At 40.9% G+C, this 20,688-nt stretch overlaps 1 protein-coding gene across 2 annotated transcripts; it reads left to right on the top strand.

Annotated features, from left to right (window-relative positions):
- The first annotated feature begins 12,304 nt into the window (after positions 1–12,304).
- On the top strand, positions 12,305–18,951 carry LOC133663844 (uncharacterized). Of its 2 annotated transcripts, none has more exons than XM_062068549.1 (3): positions 12,305–12,434; positions 13,285–13,421; positions 17,518–18,951. In XM_062068549.1, the coding sequence occupies exon 3, from the start codon at positions 17,590–17,592 to the stop codon at positions 18,556–18,558; it is 969 nt and encodes a 322-aa protein (XP_061924533.1). In that variant the 5' UTR covers positions 12,305–12,434; positions 13,285–13,421; positions 17,518–17,589; the 3' UTR covers positions 18,559–18,951. The 2 variants fall into 2 exon arrangements, with proteins under 2 accessions (XP_061924533.1, XP_061924532.1); XM_062068548.1 differs by lacking the exon at positions 12,305–12,434 and adding an exon at positions 12,888–12,987.
- The last annotated feature ends 1,737 nt before the right edge of the window (positions 18,952–20,688 follow it).

The raw sequence follows: 20,688 nt of genomic DNA, 5'->3' as shown, positions 1-20,688 counted from the left end.
TCCTGAGGCAGCGGACAGGTACCGACAGGCCCAGCGGTGTGCGGCTTCAGTGGTCACGGAGGCAAAAACTCGGACATGGGAGGAGTTCGGGGAAGCCATGAAAAACGACTTCCGGATGGCTTCAAAGCGATTCTGGACCAACATCCGCCGCCTCAGGAAGGGGAAGCAGTGCACTGTCAACACCGTGTATGGTGAGGATGGTGTTCTGCTGACCTCGACTGCGGATGTTATGGATCGGTGGAGGGAATACTTTGAAGACCTCCTTAATCCCACCAACACGTCTTCCTATGAGGAAGCAGTTTGTGGAGAATCTGTGCTGGGCTCTCCTATTTCTGGGGCTGAGGTTGCTGAGGTAGTTAAAAAGCTCCTCGGTGGCAAGGCCCCGGGAGTGGATGAGATCCGCCCGGAGTTCCTTAAGGCTCTGGATGCTGTGGGGCTGTCTTGGTTGACAAGACTCTGCAACATCGCGTGGACATCGGGGGCGATACCTCTGGATTGGCAGACCGGGGTGGTGGTTCCCCTCTTTAAGAAGGGGAACTGGAGGGTGTTTCAACTATTGTGGGATCACACTCCTCAGCCTTCTCGGTAAGGTCTATTCAGGTGTACTGGAGAGGAGGCTACGCCGGATAGTCGAACCTCGGATTCAGGAAGAACAGTGCGGTTTTCGTCCTGGTCGTGGAACTGTGGACCAGCTCTATACTCTCGGCAGGGTCCTTGAGGGTGCATGGGAGTTTGCCCAACCAGTCTACATGTGCTTTGTGGACTTGGAGAAGGCATTCGACCATGTCCCTCGGGAAGTCCTGTGGGGAGTGCTCAGAGAGTATGGGGTATCGGACTGTCTGATTGTGGCGGTCCGCTCCCTGTACGATCAGTGTCAGAGCTTGGTCCGCAATAAGTCGGACACATTTCCAGTGAGGGTTGGACTCCGCCAGGGCTGCCCTTTGTCACCGATTCTGTTCATAACTTTTATGGACAGAATTTTTAGGCGCAATCAGGGCGTTGAGGGAATCCGGTTTGGTGGCTGCAGAATTGGATCTCTGCTTTTTGCAGATGATGTGGTCTTGGTGGCTTCATCTGGCCAGGATCTTCAGCTCTCACTGGATCGGTTCGCAGCCGAGTGTGAAGCGACTGGGATGAGAATCAGCACCTCCAATTCCGACTCCATGGTTCTTGCCCAGAAAAGGGTGGAGTGCCATCTCCGGGTTGGGGAGGAGACCCTGCCCCAAGTGGAGAAGTTCAAGTAGCTTGGAGTCTTGTTCATGAGTGAGGGAAGAGTGGATTGTGAGATCGACAGGCGGATCGGTGCGGCGTCTTCAGTAATGCGGACACTGTATCGATCCGTTGTGGTGAAGAAGGAGCTGAGCCAGAAGGCAAAGCTCTCAATTTACCGGTCAATCTACGTTCCCATCCTCACTTATGGTCATGAACTTTGGGTTATGACTGAAAGGACAAGATCACGGGTACAAGCGGCCAAAATGAGTTTCCTGCGCCGGGTGGCGGGGTTTTCCCTTAGAGATATGGTGAGAAGCTCTGCCATCCGGGAGGAGCTCAAAGTAAAGCCGCTGCTCCTCCACATCGAGAGGGGCCCGATGAGGTGGCTGGTCAGATGCCACCCAAACGCCTCCCTAGGGAGGTGTTTAGGGCACGTCCGACCGGTAGGAGGCCACGGGGAAGACCCAGGACACGTTGGGAAGACTATGTCTCCCGGCTGGCCTGGGAACGCTTCGAGATCCCCCGGGAAGAGCTGGACGAAGTGGCTGGGGAGAGGGAAGTCTGGGCTTCCCTGCTTAAGCTGCTGCCCCAGCGACCCGATCTCGGATAAGTGGAAGAAGATGGATGGATGGATGGATGGTCTCCACCACTTTACAATTGCACATGCAGTGTTAGTAAATTACAAGCAACACGCCCACGAATAGTACACACAATTTTATAGATTGCACATGCTGTTTACTGTGGTGTTTGGATCTTAGTAAATCTGTCTCTTAATGTCCAAATTAGGACATCAAGCTCGCCTTGTGCGCTACAAGATGACATATTCTTGTAGCCAAACCCTGCAAAAAGGGGCATCGAAAACTGCATGCAAGCTCATATAGAACCTTTATTTAAACAGATAAGAAACCCATTGAGATCAAGATCTCTTTCACAAGGGTGACCTGGCCAAGAGGTCAACAGCACATGTCACAGAGCAGTTTCAAAAAAGTAATACTTTGAGACATACATTTTAAAATACATAAAAGAGAAGTGTAAAACAATAAAGATTTACACCTTTTAAAAACACAGGCACTGTGCAAAATTCTCTCGCTATCTGTCCCTCAGGACCGAACGGAAAACTCCAAATGGAAGTAGTTCAGTGAGTTTCAGTTTCGTCTGCAATGCATTCCATGCCATAGGGGCAGCAATGCCAAAAGCTCTTTTGCCAAATTCAGTCCGTACATGGGGAACAGTTAAAACATACACATTGTTAGCGCGTAATGCATAAGAGCTGCTTTTTCTTTGTAACAAAGTACACGAGTATGGAGGCATTAAACCTAAAAGAGCCTTATAAATGATAGTCAGCCAATGTGTGTATATGCGTGCACTCAATGAAGATAAGTCTGACTTCATATACAGTTGACAGTGGTGGGTGAGACTACGACAGCCAGTAACAAATCTCATGCTTAAATGCATGAACTTTATGATTTGATACTTTGACATTGTTTTACACCAGTATCTAACTTTGTAACAACATGCGCAAGTCAGAAAAGACACATTTCACGATAGGTCCCCTTTTAAGTATTAGTGTTAAAATGCTGCTAACTTTGATAGATTGTTGTTTTATTCTATGAAATTATTTATAACATATGCTACTCTCTGACTTCATTTGCTCATTTCAGTGTTTGTGTTTTGAACTTTTATCAAATGTTCTTTAGTTGATATTGTAGTTAAGTTGGATGTGAATATATATAGCAAGTGTAGAGTTGTCCCTTGCCACATAGTGTTACATATTTGTTGGCCTAGTTAGGCTAAAGCTAAATGAACTATACATATTAATACTTCAATAATATTGGCCATTAGATGAGCCCATGGCAAGTGAGGGCCTGATCTGTAGTACTAGAGGTTAAGTCCTAGTAATGAATATTGTGATTGTAGGTCTTTAATTAAAGCTAAATTGTTGTGCTTTTTTCGACATGCATGACCTCATTATAGCGTCTTTGGTGCTATTCATTAGAATTAAGAAAATATCCTTTGTAGTATTAATAAACTACATTAATAAATCTCTTGTAGGCTTAAGAGCATATACTGAATCTCGATATCGCTAGCAAACATTGTGGAACAACAAGGTCATTGATAGCTAAAAGATCAATGTCAGACCATAAAAAAAACTGCAGACTTGAATTGTAGATGAGACTAATATTTGTAGCACGAAATCAACTGCAAATAAACTAATCTTTCTTCTCATTTGTGTCACGATCATAGCAGGTAGGCTCTCATTATGTCAATCAAATACGTTACTGACCGATGCATGAATAAATCCAACTTTGTCTTTGACGAATTAATGCTTAATTTGTGGACCCCTCGAAGGATGTGAGGTTGAAGCGAGCAGTAATGTGTTGGGGATGATGAATGGTTTAAATCTTTCCACAAATATTTTTTTCTTAACCCACTCCATTTCATTTCAAATATTTGTTCATAATTGCTTGAAAATATTTGTCTCTAAACCTTTCAAAATACACCCAAATCTGCACTGATGCAGGTAAAAAAACAGTAGCCTAATTGGACTCGAGACTATCACCTGAAACACGGAAGTGCCTCCAGGTTACGTGATTGTAACCCAGCAATTGATAGGACAATGTGGGGATTGATTAATTTTTTCAACCCAAAACAAAAACGAAACATAAACGTTTATTTGGGGACATAACAATAATAATAATACATTTTATTTATAAGGCGCCTTTCTGGGCACTTAAGGACACCGTACAAAATCACAACAATAAAATCAAATTGGATAAAAAAATAAATAAAAAATAAAATAAAAAAATAAATAAAATAAACAACAACAACAACAAAGAGAAAAGAAAAGATGATTACAATGAATAAGCAGTCAGGAATAGGTGTGTTTTGAGTCTTGATTTGAAGAAGGGTATTGAATCTAAGTTGCGAAGGTCTGGTGGTAAAGAGTTCCAAAGATGTGGGGCAGAGCGGCTGAAAGCTCGGGCACCCATGGTGGACAGTTTAAATAAAGGGACAGTGAGATGGATGGATGAAGAGGACATGGACATGGATCAGGTCAGAGAGATATGATGGAGAGAGGTTATGGATGGCTTTGAAAGTGAGGAGAATTATTTTAAAGTGGATGCGATGTTTGATGGGTAGCCAGTGGAGTTGCTGCAGAACAGGGGTGATGTGCTGGATTGAAGGGGTTCTGGTGATTATCCGGGCTGCAGAGTTCTGAAGAAGCTGAAGTTTGTGAATGACTTGTGAGGGAGACCAAACAGGAGAGAGTTGCAGTAGTCCAGGCGAGAGGTGACTAGGCTATGGACTAGTATGGCAGCAGTATGAGGGGTGAGGGATGGGCGAAGACGATTAATGTTCCGAAGAAGACCGGGTAATGTTGTTTATGTGGCCTTTAAAGGAGAGTGTGTTGTCGAGGATGACACCCAGACTCTTGACTTGGGAGGAGGGTGAGACAGAGGAATTGCAGAGAGTAATGGACAGGCTGTTGTTTTTGGCGAGAATGGTTTTTGTACCGACAAGTAAGATTTTGGTTTTATTATTGAGTTGAAGGAAATTGGATGAGAACTGCCCTAAAGCACATGCAAACTTGATAGCACATGCAAGGTTACTCTACTGCGGACAGGACAGAGGATTGCTGCTCTTGAGTGAACAAAATAAGGAGCACATCAATTTAGCGTGTCTGTCTTCATGAATATGCAGAATATATGCTGATCATCAGAACACCCAAAATACTGGGAGGAGAAAATGCAAAAACAATTATTGAGCTAAAACAACAATTTCTGCAGGCACTATTTTACGTCTTTGTTTAGTACGCCTGAAATGTACGTACAAACTGGCCGTTGAGCAGAAATGGCTATGAACACGGAGGGGATTGCACTGCAGCCCCGTCCTACGTATGCTCGTCAACATATTTGGACTGTCAAATATGAAAAAATAATTAGACATGTCGTCTATTCAGCAATATAATTTTATAATTTTATAGTTGCTGGATGACTTAGGGGGCTGATTTAAACAAATTTAATTGATGGTGTCTGCTGTTTCATTCAGTAAATATATTACCATAATATATCTTATAATTTATGCATTTTCTTGCGGTTGGATCATTCCAGATGCACGAATGCGCTGCAGTGTTGTGATGGTCAACATGTTTCAAAAAAGCTGGCACAAGTGGCAAAAAAGACTGAGAAAGTTGAGGAATGCTCATCAAACACTTATTTGGAACATCCCACAGGTGAACAGGCTAATTGGGAACAGGTGGGTGCCATGATTGGGTATAAAAGCAGCTTCCATGAAATGCTCAGTCATTCACAGACAAGGATGGGGCGAGGGTCACCACTTTGTGAACAAATGCGTGAGAAAATTGTCAAACAGTTTAAGAACAACATTTCTCAGTGGTCTATTGCAAGGAATTTAGGGATTTCACCATCTACATTCTGTAATATCATCAAAAGATTCAGAGAATCTGGAGAAATCACTACACATAAGCAAAGATATTACGGACCTTCGATCTTTCAAGCGGTACAGCATCAAAAAGCGACATCGGTGTGAAAAGGATATCACCACATGGGCTGAGGAACACTTCAGAAGACCACTGTCAGTAACTACAGTTCATCGCTACATCTGTAAGTGCAAGTTAAAACTCTACTATGCAAAGCGAAAGCCATTTATCAACAACACCCAGAAACTCCGCCGGCTACACTGGGCCCGAGCTCATCGAAGATGGACTGATGCAAAGTGGAAAAGTGTTCTGTGGTCTGACGAGTCCACATTTCAATTTGTTTTTGGAAACTGTGGACGTCGTTTCCTCCGGAACAAAGAGGAAAAGAAACATCCGGATTGTTATAGGCGCAAAGTTCAAAAGCGAGTATCTGTGATGGTATGGGGGTGTATTACTGCCCAAGGCATGGGTAACTCACACATCTGTGAAGGCACCATTAATGCTGAAAGGTACATACAGGTTTTGGAGCAACATATGTTGCCAACCAAGCAATGTTCTCATGGAAAGAAAAGAAAATGCCAAGCCACGTGTTAAAACAGCGGGGCTTCATAGAAAAAGAGTGCAGGTACTATGGGAGACAGGTCTGGACTACCCAGACCTGTCTCCCATTGAAAATTTGTGGCGCAATATGAAGCCTAAAATACCACAACGGAGACCCTGAACTGTTGAACAACTTAAGCTGTACATCAAGCAAGAATGGGAAAGAATTCCACCTGAAAAGCTTCAAAAATTGGTCTCCTCAGTTCCCAAACGTTTACTGAGTGTTGTTAAAAGGAAACGCCATGTAACACAGTGGTAAAAATGCCCCCGAGCCAACTTTTTTGCAATATGTTGCTACCATTAAATTCTAAGTTAATGATTTTTTCCCCCAAAAAATTAAGTTTCTCCTTTCAACATTAAATATATTGTATTTGCAGTGTATTTAACTGAATATAAGTTGAAAAGGATTTGCAAATCATTGTATTCTGTTTTTATTTACCATTTACACAATGTGCCAACTTCACTCGTTTTGGGTTTTGTATCTTCTGTTGTCTAGTTTGCGATTACATACTACAGATGTGTACTGCTTGTTCAACATTGCAAAACATGGGCACATAATGCCGATAGTACACGCAAAATCCTCATTTAAATAAGGCGGTCTACACCATTTTGCACCAGTTATCAATGGTACACACAATTTTATAGTTTGCACACGCTGTTTAGTGTGTGCTAATTGGATCTTACTCAATCAGGCCTTTTATATCGTATTAGTATTATTATTTCTACTATATTTTATTAAACAATTGTAAAAGCGTGACCAGTGTATTTCATGTCTAAAGGGCTCTGATAATTTCAAAAATGTATCTAGATGGTCATAAACAGTTTTTTTTAAGTGAAATGAAAAGATTTATAATTATTAATGGAACTAATTAACAGTGATAAACAGGAGAAGACTGTATATTTATACAAGTTACCAAAGCAACACAAATGCAACCCTGCTCTACTGGGAATTTTGATTTAAACATCTTTAACCTTTATTGCTTTTAATAGTTGCCTGATTTGATTAATCTTGGATGGACACCATCAATATAACAATAAAGCATTTGTGCTGGGTTTTTTTAAGCTTCACTGACGCAACTTTCCTCCCGTCCATAAATTAAGAGGGACAGACGCTCTTTTTTGTCGGCGGTTAAATGTTCTGGGAGTGGTTCAAATGTCAAACCTCTGAAAGTATGACAAGCATAGGAAAGATAATCCTCAGCCATATTACTCATGAATCAGTGTCTCTACTTAAAACTGCAGGCCCTTACAATACCACCTCAGCTCAGACGTCAGAATTTTACCGTAAAATTTACGATAATATGTAAGACCGAATTACTATAAATTGAAAATTGGCACCCTTTTTTTTTTATGGTAAAATTCTAGCGCCTGAGCAGCCACTTTTTACCTGTAAAATCCATTGACTTTTACAGTGCATGATTGACTTTGCAGAACAAGTATTTCTGCATCTGGAATTAAAATCACTGCCAACATGCAGTTTGTTTCTACAAATGTAACTTTGTGTGTGCAGAGGGAGCTGCACTGAAACAGAAAGGTCAAAAATGAAAAGTAATGTATACAAAAATATATTTATGTATGGTAAAATGTTTATGTGTATATATATATATATATATATATATATATATATATATATATATATATATATATATATATATATATATATATATATATATTGCAGTTCACTTGCTACTGACGTGACACAGCGAGCAGAAATGGACAAAGGAAGGTCGTCTACCTTATGGAAATATCAGGTTCAAAGCCATGGCAAGAAAGGACTGTTTTTCGCTGTGAGAGGAGGCGACATCCCTGCAGCAAACGCCTGCTGCGCGCGTCGTTCAGGTGGGTGATGCTTCACTTCCGTGTTCAGATTACGGTTAAGGTGCAGTGATAACATAACATTTAGATTTTTACTGCGACTGATTTAGTAAGTAAGATTAAATAAAAGTGCTCAACCGAAATGAAAGCCGGTTGACAGGAAGTTGAAGGGAGGCTTTTTTTATTGCAAACACTCGATCTGACATCAAAACATGTCAAGAACCTTTCTCAAACCAATCACATTTTTCTGGCTTCAAAATTAAAGTGCTATGCCATACATCCGGTTTAACTGCATTTACAAAATAAACATGTCTTCCCTTATGATCATGCTTTGTCAATATGAATGGTCACCGAATCCAGTACTTTTTTGGCACCGACCGATACCAGCCGGTACTACCATACCGATTCACGTAAGCTGCCGCGGTGCCATGTTTTGGTGCCTGGGTTGCGCGTGACGTTATGTCTGTTCGAATTAGCACTTGCAGGTGGTGACTACTTGCTAGCACTTGAGAGGAAAACAGGCGATTTCAAAGCAGACGTGTTCTTAGTAATCTTGCAACCCATTAATGTTTCATGACAAAAACCCAACAATGCCAAATAGAAAAAGCTCTAAAATGTGGCTCATCTTTTTCAAATGTGAAGTCGATGCAGTATACGCTCTCTGCAATATTTGTGACGCCAAAATCAAGACAAGTGGAGGAAATACTTCCAATCTGATCTTTTTTACTTTCAAGGTACTCAAAGCGCTTTGACACTATTTCCACATTCACCCATTCACACTGATGGTTGCCATGCAAGGCCCTAACCACAATCCATCAGGAGCAAGGGTGAAGTGTCTTGCTCAGGGACACAACGAAGGATGGTGGAAGCCGGAGTTTGAACTAGGAACCCTGAAGTTGCTTGCACGGCCGCTCAACCAACCGGGCCACGCCGTCCCCAACTTAGATGTACGGCTGCAACTCCTGCATTTGGCACCTTTAGCGACTCGGCCGCAGCCAACAACACAGGGGAAGAAATGGCATTGACATTTAGTGACAATAACAAAGACATCATCATCCTATTCCAGGTAAAACTCCTACTGAATAAGAATACATTAGCTTTGCTTGCAATAGCTTAACTTGCATATTCAACTTGGTTCCTCGTACTGTACTTTGTAATGTTAATTACAAAGGTATGTATATTTTGTAAAGATGTATGTATGTACTAAAAATATATGTATTTTGTATTAAAATGTATTAAACTATACGTGTCTCTGTATTAAAATATATGTTTTAAAATGTATTCTTCCTCATTGCAATTAAGTGAGTGCGAGCGAACTCCAGCAGGCTTAGGATGACCCTCCAAAAAGCACAATTCCGGACACCAGAAAAGAGTTGGGAAGGAGGGCAGGGGTAGGAGCATAGAATAGAATAGAATAGAAAGTACTTTATTGATCCCTGGGGGAAATTCAGCACCACAGTTCGCTCACAATAGACATTCCTTTCTAAAAGATAAGCAACGTTCCGGTTCACCACCACTTCTCAACCCTCCTCTGCGCACAGCAAAGAATATGGAGTGCACAAAACAAATCAAATCTACTATTGTAATGTAACTGTGAATGACAGGTGACAACAAGCGGCCCTGACAGATAAAACAATATTCATCAACACTGTTCAATTTTTGTAATGTCTGTTGAGACGCTTTAAGGAGGACAGGTTTTTGAACGATCACTTTATTGAACAAAACTGTTTATATTCGGCCGTAACTACATGAATAATATTCTGAAAAAACGTATATCTAGCGAAACTGGTAATTTTCTGCCGTACAAACTAGGCCAAAACCAACTCTTTGTCGTCTGTCATATTCTGCTCGCACTCATGGCACTTAAGCTCCGCCAGTGATGCGTTTATGGCCACAAAAAAGTCGGACAACTCCAACAATATGACTGCCCAATATAATGTGTGCTTATTCTTCATTTATTAAGAATGTTAATTTATGGATATTAATCATAAAATGTTGTTACTAATTACTAATTATGAGCATCTGACGAATGTTAGTTGCGTTTTCATGATGTGTTCAATGTGGTCTTGTAAAATGTGTTATTAGTGGGACTAAATACAAAAAAGTTAAATATTCAAAGATTTGTTGCTGTTTGTTTTCATAGCGATATAAAATAAAAGACACCATAATAGCTGACAACAACAAAGTAAAATACATTGCCTTTGGCTTTTGCAGGTGGAGAAAGGGCATTTAGAAAACTGAAACTAGTAAAGAATTATTTCAGATCCACAACAAACCAAGAGGCTAAATCGCGTTGCTTGACTTACAATTCAAAGTCAATTGGACTTTAAAGACCTCATCAGCAAATTTGCTAACAAAAAGGCTTTCTGATGAGCCTTATAGTGAAAAAACAAGCCAATTTAAACATTCATTGAAATTAGATGAGGCTTGTTGTTGTTTCATAACATAACATCTTGTATTTGTTTCATAACAACGTATTGCATGCGCTCTTTGTTTTACTTGCACATTTAAGTTAAAATATACATATTTACTTGTGGACTATCTTGAGGCAGTCCACAAGAGGCAGTTTTTCATAGTAGTGGTTGATTGTTAAATACAATAAAATACCCTCTACCTATTTGTTCAATGGTTAATTGAAATTGTATTTGCAAACAGAGTAGTAATAACATGTTTTAAATCAATTTAATGAGATTAAGACAACTAATAATACATTTTACATAATAATACTTGTCGGACGTTAATCCAGTCCTTCTCAATTAGTTGTAAATGGTAAAATGGTAAATGGGTTATACTTGTATAGCGCTTTTCTACCTTCAAGGTACTCAAAGCGCTTTGACATTATTTCCACATTCACCCATTCACACACACATTCACACACTGATGGCGGAAGCTGCCATGCAAGGCGCTAACCATGACCCATCAGGAGCAAGGGTGAAGTGTCTTGCTTAAGGACACAACGGACGTGACTGGGTTGGTAGAAACTGGGGATCGAACCAGGAACCCTCAGGTTGCTGGCACAGCCACTCTCCCAACCTGCGCCACGCCGCGTGTAGCCTCGGGGAACATGCTTTTTTTGCTGTAGCAGAATATGATTATACACTTCATCATATTCTGCTACTAGCACTTGGCTTCACTGTAACCATGGTGGGAGACAAGGAAAGATCGGTGTGTTTTTCCTTAAATGTTAATAAACTTACAATGTTATGCAGAGGTATCTTTATAACAATGTTATGGACAAATTATACTATCTATGGTCATGGTGGAAAGTGGGGGGGCATAACAGAAAATATTTGAGGAAGCACTGCACAAATTGGGTTTATCAAACCAGGCACCGTCCATAACACTGACAAACAACAAAATTGAAGGTGGCAACAAATGGGATAGAGGGGCCCACACCAATATTCTTTCAGGGGACCCGGAATTCCTAGCAATGGTCCTGCCACCCATACTGGTTTAAATGAAGCTTGAATGTAGATAATCGGTTTCACTATGTAAAAGCGCTTTCAGTCTCTGGAGACAAAGCGCCATATCAATATAATTCACACATTCACAAAAATATCTGTATATAGTAAAAAAATGTATGCATGTATGTATTGAAATATATGTATGTATTTTTGTCTGTCTATCTGTGTTGGCCCTGCGATGAGGGGGCGACTTGTCCAGGATGTACCCCGCCTTCCGCCCGATTGTAGCTGAGATAGGCTCCAGCGCCCCCCGCGACCCCGAAGGGAATAAGCGGTAGAAAATGGATGGATGGATTTACATGTTTTAAAAAAAAAAAAATAGTCCTGGAAAAGTGTGTTGCTTTGGACGCAAGGACAGACAACAATGTGAAGTAAAGACGGGATAAAACTAGCAGAACATTTATTTGTCATTTAATATGGAAAATAGCTCAAAACTACAAACGTTTGTAAAAAGCAGGGACTGAGCAGCAACGCAAAGCAGGAAGAGGCAAGTTCGCACCAGAAAGAGGAAGGAGCATCGTCAACTTTACGATGAACATGGGCAATATATGAAGTGGGGGGAGGAATTAGGAAACTTTCTCTGTGCACACGCAGGATGTCATGCAGAGGAGTGCGAAAGTAACGATCTGGCGTCTTCCTGTACTTAAGTAGTGCACTAATTGTGCCTTGTTTTTCCAAAAACAGGGGATGTGAAACAGAAAGACAGGAAAAGTCAAGTGGCAGGCAACACTACAAAGTAAATGTCCAGACAGGAACACCACTCTGTCAAAGAGGGCAGCAACAGGCAAAGACATACTCAAAAACAAGACTCAACAGGAAGCAGCAAAGTAAAAAGACATGAAGAGAAAACATGGCACACTTGGGCAGGAAGTGGAAGCAAGGGTGTGATGAGAGAAGCACAGGTAAAATGGATTAACTCGCTGGAATAAAAAACAAAAGACAATATAACATACATCCATAAATGTGGACCCATGTGAAAAAGTGCAATATATTTATCTGTACAGTAACCTATTTATTTATGTATTTATATATGCACCTTATTGCTTTTTTATCCTGCACTACCATGAGCTAATGAAATGAAATTTTGTTCTTATCTGTACTGTAAAGTTCAAATTTGAATGACAATAAAAAGGAAGTCTAAGTCTAAGTCTAAGTCTAACACAGGAGTTGAGCAGGTGCAACTTTAAGACGGAAGTAAAACAAAAATAATTTTATGTTTTTGACATTTTAACTTTCCTTTGTTTCCGCATTGTCGTGTCGCTCTTCACAAATTGGACGTGTGTGTTGTTTTCCTGTCGTTTTTGTATTTAGTTCCTGTCCAGCACTCTTATTTTTCTTCTACTTCCTGTTTGTGCCTTCTCTCAGCCACTTTACCTCTGGCTTGAGCGCTGAGCTCCATACCTGTTTTATGACGAGGAGACTCACCTGCCTGTGATCACGACTCAGCAGCTCTCGGTATTGTTGACTGTTTGTGTCGGACGTTCTTACGTGGTCTGTTTGCTCGCACTCTGTGATACTTTGTTGCTTTTGCTCACATGTGGTCACATGCTAACATTAGCCCAGTTATAACGTCAGGAGGGACTGTAAAATTGCATCTTTTGTAGTACATGCTTTAGTAGTGTCTCTCTAGCTGTGTTTCCATTACCCCTAGAAGTGCGCAAAACCAAAATATCGCAATTAGAAACTCGTAATGGAAACACCCATATTTCGAAAAACCTCTCAAATATCGCTAAAACATTTTTACGGTCTCAGGAGCTGGTTTCAGACACTTTCGATCGGTCATCGGCGGAGCGAGGTGGCGCCGGGTCGTCTTGGGGGTCCCTTCCCGGCTCGGAGAGACCCACATGCCCGACCAACGTCGAGGGGGCCCTTGAATCCACAATTTTTCGGTAAGTTTTTTGTTCACAATTCTTTCCCAAAAATACCTCATTCGTGGCCTCTGCCATACGTAAGGACGTTGCCTTTGAGCGATCACCCGCTGCCTTTGTCTTCTATTGACATCACAGCAACAGCTGCGGCTATAATTGTAATCACAGCTCCAAAATAGTGGAATCGCAAAAAACGTCCATCTTCCTCAAAGTGGAGTCTCGCGGGACGAGATTTTACAAGAATTACGGCTCATGACGAAAACACCTACAAGTCGCAGATGTACTTTGTCGAAATTATAGAAATATCGCTTTTATTTTGTAAAAAAACTGCAATGGAAACACACCTTCCGTCACACACACACACACAAACAGACACACACGCACACACACACATGCACACACACACAGTAATAATGTGTGTTGTTAGTAGGGTTGTACGGTATAACGATACTAGTATAGTACCGCGATACTAATGAATCATATTCGGTACTATACCGCCTAGGGATGATGCTCGAACTCGGACTCGAATCCCTTTTAGAGAACCGGTACCCGTTATCGAGACCACTATAGTAAAGAAAGAGAGTTGGTTCTTTATTCGAATCCCTGGGAACGAATCCCGTCCCGACAAGAAATGCCCCGTGAGACATCACAAGAAATGACGTCACGTAGTAATAATAATAATAATAATAATGAATTGCATTTATAACACACTTTACATTTGTTAAAATCTCAAAGTGCTACATAGTATAAAAATAAAAATAGAAAGTAAGAATATACAATAAAAAATTAAAATAGAAATTAAATCATGACACACAAACAGAAACATAGATAAAAAATAGAAATAAAAAGCATGAAAGCACTGGATAAAAAACAGATAAGCAAGCAGTGCATTTAAAAACAAGAAGGCAGAGAAATTAGATAAAAGCTGTGCTAAAAAGGTGGGTTTTTAGTCCCTTCTGAAAATGGTCGACCGACTGTGGTGCTCTAAGATGGTCGGGGAGAGCGTTCCAAAGTTCGGGAGCGGTCGAGCAGAAAGCCCGGCAGCCCATAGATTGTAGCTTTGTCCTGATGGGTTTGAGCAGGTTAGTGTTTGAGGAGCGGAGGTTGCGGGTAGGAAGTTGATGCTCATCCATGCCTTTATCTCCTCCAGGCAGGTGGTGAGAATGGAGAGGGGCGTTGGAGATGAGGGTGAGGTTTGCATTGTTTGCAGGTAGAGCTGCGTATCATCAGCATAGCAATGGAAGGAAATTCCATGCCTGCTGATGATACGGCCAAGGGGTAGCAGATACAAGGTGAACAGGGTGGGGCCGAGGACAGATCCCTGGGGTACACCGCAGGTGACAGGCAGGGTGCGCAAAAGTGAACCTCCCAGGGAGACATATTCTGACGTAGCTCAGTCATTTGTCACAGTGGGGTGCAGCGTGCTGCGGTTCGTTCCCGGGACGCAAAACTGACGGCTCCGGACGAAAGCGTGCAGGTAGGAGATGATTTATTTCTGATAAATCATACACATTACAACAGACAGGAACGAAACAAAAGGAAAACGTGCCGTTCGCACGAGAAGCTAAAGCAAAAACTTACTTAGCACAGGAATACTAGAAGCTAAGGTAACTTTAGCACAGGAATCATGAGCTCGAAAACCAGAATGCCAACGTAACTGTTGCAAATGCAAACAATGAAGCCACGACGAGTGACCTGAAAAGGCAGGCTTAAATAGAGTCTCTGATGAGCAACAGGTGCGCGTACAAGGCAGGTGAAAATCATAAGTAACCATGGTGACTAAAACAAACCCCCGAAGTGCACAAAACAACTAAAGAAGTCCAAAACTAACAGAACATAACTAAACAAAACATGATCCGACCACATCATAATACATCACAGTTTCATATCATTTCACTTTACAGGAGTAGGAAGAAGTAAAGCTTATTTAATCCTACCCCTTTCCCACTTCATAGCGTTTACAAATATATACATCATTTACTGACCGTTTTATAATAAAATATCTGTGAATTAGTATATACAACAGTTTTGTAATATGTAATTAATTAATTCAGTCATTATTAATATACTGAGATGAAGAATATCTTATTTTCAATAAGGTTGAAAGTATTTCTCATAATTCTTCTTTTTTGTACTTTGTAAGCACTATTCATTTGAACAACCTCTTAAACTGGATCATATCAGTACAATGTTTAACTTCTTTACTTAATCCATTCCATCATTTAATATCACATAATTTTAGCTGTTTGCAATTTTACCAAATCATTGAACTTTAATATTTTTGACTCAATGAATAAAGTGTTTATATGTTCTCTATATCCAACATTATGTATCAGTCTAATTAATCTATTTTGTAACACAGTTAACGGATGTAGCGCACATTTGTAGTTATTTCCCCACATTTCTGCACAATAACTCAGATATGGTAATACTATAGTAGCGAGCAGTAGAGAATGTGAAGTGATTTGTTAAACCAAATATTGTGTTTTTTTCCATATACAACAACCTATCTGGACTCGATAAGAGAATCGATAAGGAATCGGTTCGATAAGAGGATTCGATAATAGGCTCAAACTCGATAATTTCTAATCAAACATCATCCCTAATACCGCCTCTAGAAAGTACTGGTCTACCCCTTAACCCCCCTTTTTTTTAAAGGGCATGACGGGGCGTCGTTGTCATGCCGTGACATTGCTGGTTTTACCAGCAGAGGAACAGTACTTACAAGCAGACGCAGTGTGTAGATAGAAAAGGGAGAATGGAAACTAACGATAAAGGTCAAGCTATATCATTGAAACGCCCCCATGCTTTAAGACATGGCTAGATAGCTAGCAGCTAACGTCCAGCCGCAGTCGGCAGTGTTTTAGCTACTTCTAAATCACTAATCCTCGCCTCAATGGCGACGAATAAAGTACGTTTCTTACAAGTATTGTCCCTGCAGGACCAGAAATAGCTAAACATGCTTCACTACACACCGTACGTAGCTTACCGGCGTCACAATGTAAACTAACGTCATTGTGGATCTACACCTGACATCCACTGTAATGATACCAAGTACAGAAGCGTATCTAGTCGATACTCCTATGATTACATCAATATTTTTTAGCATCACAAAATCTTTTTTTGTTTTTTTAAAATGTATACTCTGTTTATAAGGTCAGTAAATACGTCCCTGGATACATGAGGACTTGAATTATGACCATTGTATGATCCTGTAACTACTTGGTATCAGATTGATATCCAAATTTGTGGTATCATCCAAAACTAATGTAAAGCATCCAAACAACAGTTTGACAAAATAATAGAATGGAAAACAACACAATATGTTACTACATACGTCAGCAGCTAAATGAGGAGCCTTTGTTTGCTTACTTACTAATAAAAGAAAAGTTGTCTAGTATATTCACTATTTTATTTAAGGACACAATTGCAATAAGAAATATATGTTTAATGTACCGTAAGATTTTTTGTTAAAATAAAAACAATAATGCAATTTTTTGTGGTCCCCTTTATTTAGAAAAGTATCGAAATACATTTTGCTACCGGTACCGGTACCAAAATATTGGTATCCGGACAACCCTAGTTGTTAGTTAATGATAGATAGTGTTGATACCAATGTTAGCTATCATTGAAAGTATATTCTATCATAACAACAACATGATGGAAAATTGTTAGTTGCTTCTCTTGGATTGTTTTGTGTTGTGGACGCGCTCTGCGCGTACGAGACAGTTTTGAGTGACAAGCCCAAATGGCAAACTAATTCCTTGAACCGGCAAGCAATTTTCATTTGATAGAATTATTGTAAATTCTGAACTATAGGCAGCTACTTTTTTCCTACGCTTTGTACTCTGAGGCTTTTAAAAACGGTGTGGCTAATTAGTGATTTTTTTCTTTGCTTACGGCCATTATATTTATACATATATTTTTTATACATATATATTTTATACATATATATTTATATATATGTATATATTCAAGATGGCGGCGCATGGGTTTGCTGCGGCTATGCTAACGCTCTTGGGAGTGCAGAGCGATTTGGCAAAAAACACCCGTCATTTCTGTCAATTTCATGGCTGGCTCAAAGCGTGAACACTCTGTGATCACATACGACCGACAGACAATTCTGGATGTGGATGGATCGGGTCGTTATAGACTGAAAGATGCATGTACGGTGGACCTCCTCGCTAGCATGGGAATACTTCGTGGGCTACATCGAGCGGCCTTTGTAGCAGCGGAGTCAAGTGCTAGCGGTGACCGCCAATGGAGACGACATAAGCGGTGCGAGCGGAAGCAGAAGCGGGGATGCCGAGCAGGGCTAACAACAAAGAGAAAAGCTAACCAAAGAAGCGTGGAGTCTCCGGGTAAGAAGCCATTTAAACTAGAACTAGCCGGCGTCAGGCTGGATAATCCCTGCACACATAGCAATTCTCTTAGAATAAAACACAACTCACATAATGTTTTTTCTTTTGTGACCGTGTCAGAGGCAGACATACATTGTACTGAGGTAGCTAACTATGATGCGTTCAGTTTATCGCAACATCAAGCAAACAATCTGAATATCCCAGTCGTATCAATTCCTAGATATGGTCGAAACTATTTAAAGTGCAATACGCATAATAAACACAACATTATTAATATTGCTACTTCGGATAATTTCAACAAACAATCCTCAAAACAGCCCTCTACCTATAATATGGGCTTTTTAAACATAAGATCATTACCTTCCAAAACGTTATTAGTTAATGAAGTCATTAGAGACAACAAACTTGACGTCGTTGGTCTCGCCGAGACCTGGCTCAAACCAGACGATTTTTTTGCGCTAAATGAGGCATCTCCTCCTGGCTATACCAATACACATGTTGCCCGACCTCTTAAAAGGGGAGGGGGTGTCGCACTAATATACAATGAAAACTATAATCTTACACCTAACCTAAATAATAAATATAACTCGTTTGAGGTGCTCACTTTGAGGTTTGTCACACCGCTGCCTCTCCACCTGGCTGTTATCTACCGCCCCCCTGGGCCCTATTCGGACTTCATCAGTGAATTCTCAGAGTTTGTTGCTGATCTAGTGACGCACGCCGACAATATAATCATAATGGGGGACTTTAATATCCATATGAATACCCCATCGGACCCTCCATGCGTGGCGCTCTAGACTATAATTGATAGCTGTGGTCTTACACAAATAATAAATGAACCCACGCATCGCAACGGTAATACGATAGATCTAGTGCTTGTCAGGGGTGTCACCATCTCTAAAGTTACGATACTCCCGTACACTAAAGTAATGTCCGATCATTACCTTATCAAATTCGAAGTTCTGACTCATTGTCAACAAACTAATAATAATAATAATAACTACTATAGCAGCCGCAACATTAATGCTGCCACAACGACGACTCTTACTGGGTTCTATTAACACAGATACGACTGTATATACGACGGATACCGCCCTCCAAAATAGTTTCTCTCTCTTTGATGAAATAACATTGGAGGAATTGTCAAAATGTGTAAATGGGACAAAACAAACAACATGTTTACTTGACCCAATTCCTGGGAAACTTATCAAGGAGCTTTTTGTATTACTAGGTCCATCAGTGTTAAATATTATAAACTTATCACTTTCCTCTGGCACTGTTCCCCTAGCATTCAAAAAAGCGGTTATTCATCCTCTACTCAAAAGACCTAACCTCGATCCTGATCTCCTGGTAAACTACCGACCGGTGTCCCACCTTCCGTTTATCTCGAAAATCCTCGAAAAAATTGTAGCACAGCAGCTAAATGAACACTTAGCGTCTAACAATCTCTGTGAACCTTTTCAGTCCGGTTTCAGGGCAAATCACTCTATGGAGACAGCCCTCGCAAAAATGACTAATGATCTATTGCTAACGATGGATTCTGATGCTACATCTATGTTGCTGCTTCTTGATCTTAGCGCCGCTTTCGATACTGTTGATCATAATATTTTATTAGAGCGTATCAAAACGCGTATTGGGATGACAGACTTAGCCTTGTCTTGGTTTAACTCTTATCTTACTGACAGGATGCAGTGTGTCTCCCATAACAATGTGACCTCGGACTATGTTAAGGTAACGTGCGGAGTTCCCCAGGGTTCGGTTCTTGGCCCTGCACTCTTTAGTATTTACATGCTGCCGCTAGATGACATCATACGCAAATACGGTGTTAGCTTTCACTGTTATGCTGATGACACCCAACTCTACATGCCCCTAAAGCTGACCAACACGCCGGATTGTAGTCAGCTGGAGGCGTGTCTTAATGAAATTAAACAATGGATGTCCGCTAACTTTTTGCAACTCAACGCTAAGAAAACGGAAATGCTGATTATCGGTCCTGCTCAACACCGACATCTATTTAATAATACCACCTTAACATTTGACAACCAAACAATTAAACAAGGCGACTCGGTAAAGAATCTGGGTATTATCTTCGACCCAACTCTCTCGTTTGAGTCGCACATTAAGAGTGTTACTTTCATCTCCGTAATATCGCTAAAATTCGTCCCATTTTGTCCACAAGCGATGCTGAGATCATTATCCATGCGTTCGTTACATCTCGTCTCGATTACTGTAACGTTTTATTTTCGGGCTTCCCTATGTCTAGCATTAAAAGATTACAGATGGTACAAAATGCGGCTGCTGGACCTTTGACAAAAACAAGAACGTTTGATCATATTACGCCTATACTGGCTCACTTGCACTGGCTTCCTGTGCACCTAAGATGCGACTTTAAGGTTTTACTACTTACGTATAAAATACTACACGGTCAAGCTCCTGCCTATCTTGCCGATTGTATTGTACCATATGTCCCGGCAAGAAATCTGCGTTCAAAGAACTCCGGCTTATTAGTGATTCCCAGAGCCCAAAAAAAGTCTGCGGGCTATAGAGCGTTTTCTATTCGGGCTCCAATACTATGGAATGCCCTCCCGGTAAAAGTTAGAGATGCTACCTCAGTAGAAGCATTTAAGTCTCATCTTAAAACTCATTTGTATATTCTAGCCTTTAAATAGACTCCCTTTTTAGACCAGTTGATCTGCCGTTTCTTTTCTTTTCTTTTCTACTCTGCTCCCAACCCGGGGTGGACCGCTAGCCTGTCCATCAGATGGGGACATCTCTACGCTGCTGACCCGTCTCCACTCGGGATGGTTCCTGCTGGCCCCACTATGGACTGGACTTTCGCTGATGTGTTGGACTTTCACAATATTATGTCAGACCCACTCGACATCCATTGCTTTCGGTCTCCCCTAGAGGGGGGGGGGGGGGGGGGG

This window comes from Entelurus aequoreus, linkage group LG13 (genome assembly GCF_033978785.1).
Source record: "Entelurus aequoreus isolate RoL-2023_Sb linkage group LG13, RoL_Eaeq_v1.1, whole genome shotgun sequence".
In the NCBI taxonomy this organism is placed as follows: domain Eukaryota; kingdom Metazoa; phylum Chordata; class Actinopteri; order Syngnathiformes; family Syngnathidae; genus Entelurus; species Entelurus aequoreus.
The sequence above is the reverse complement of the archived record's forward strand: the minus strand, read 5'-3'. Positions and strand labels throughout refer to the sequence as shown.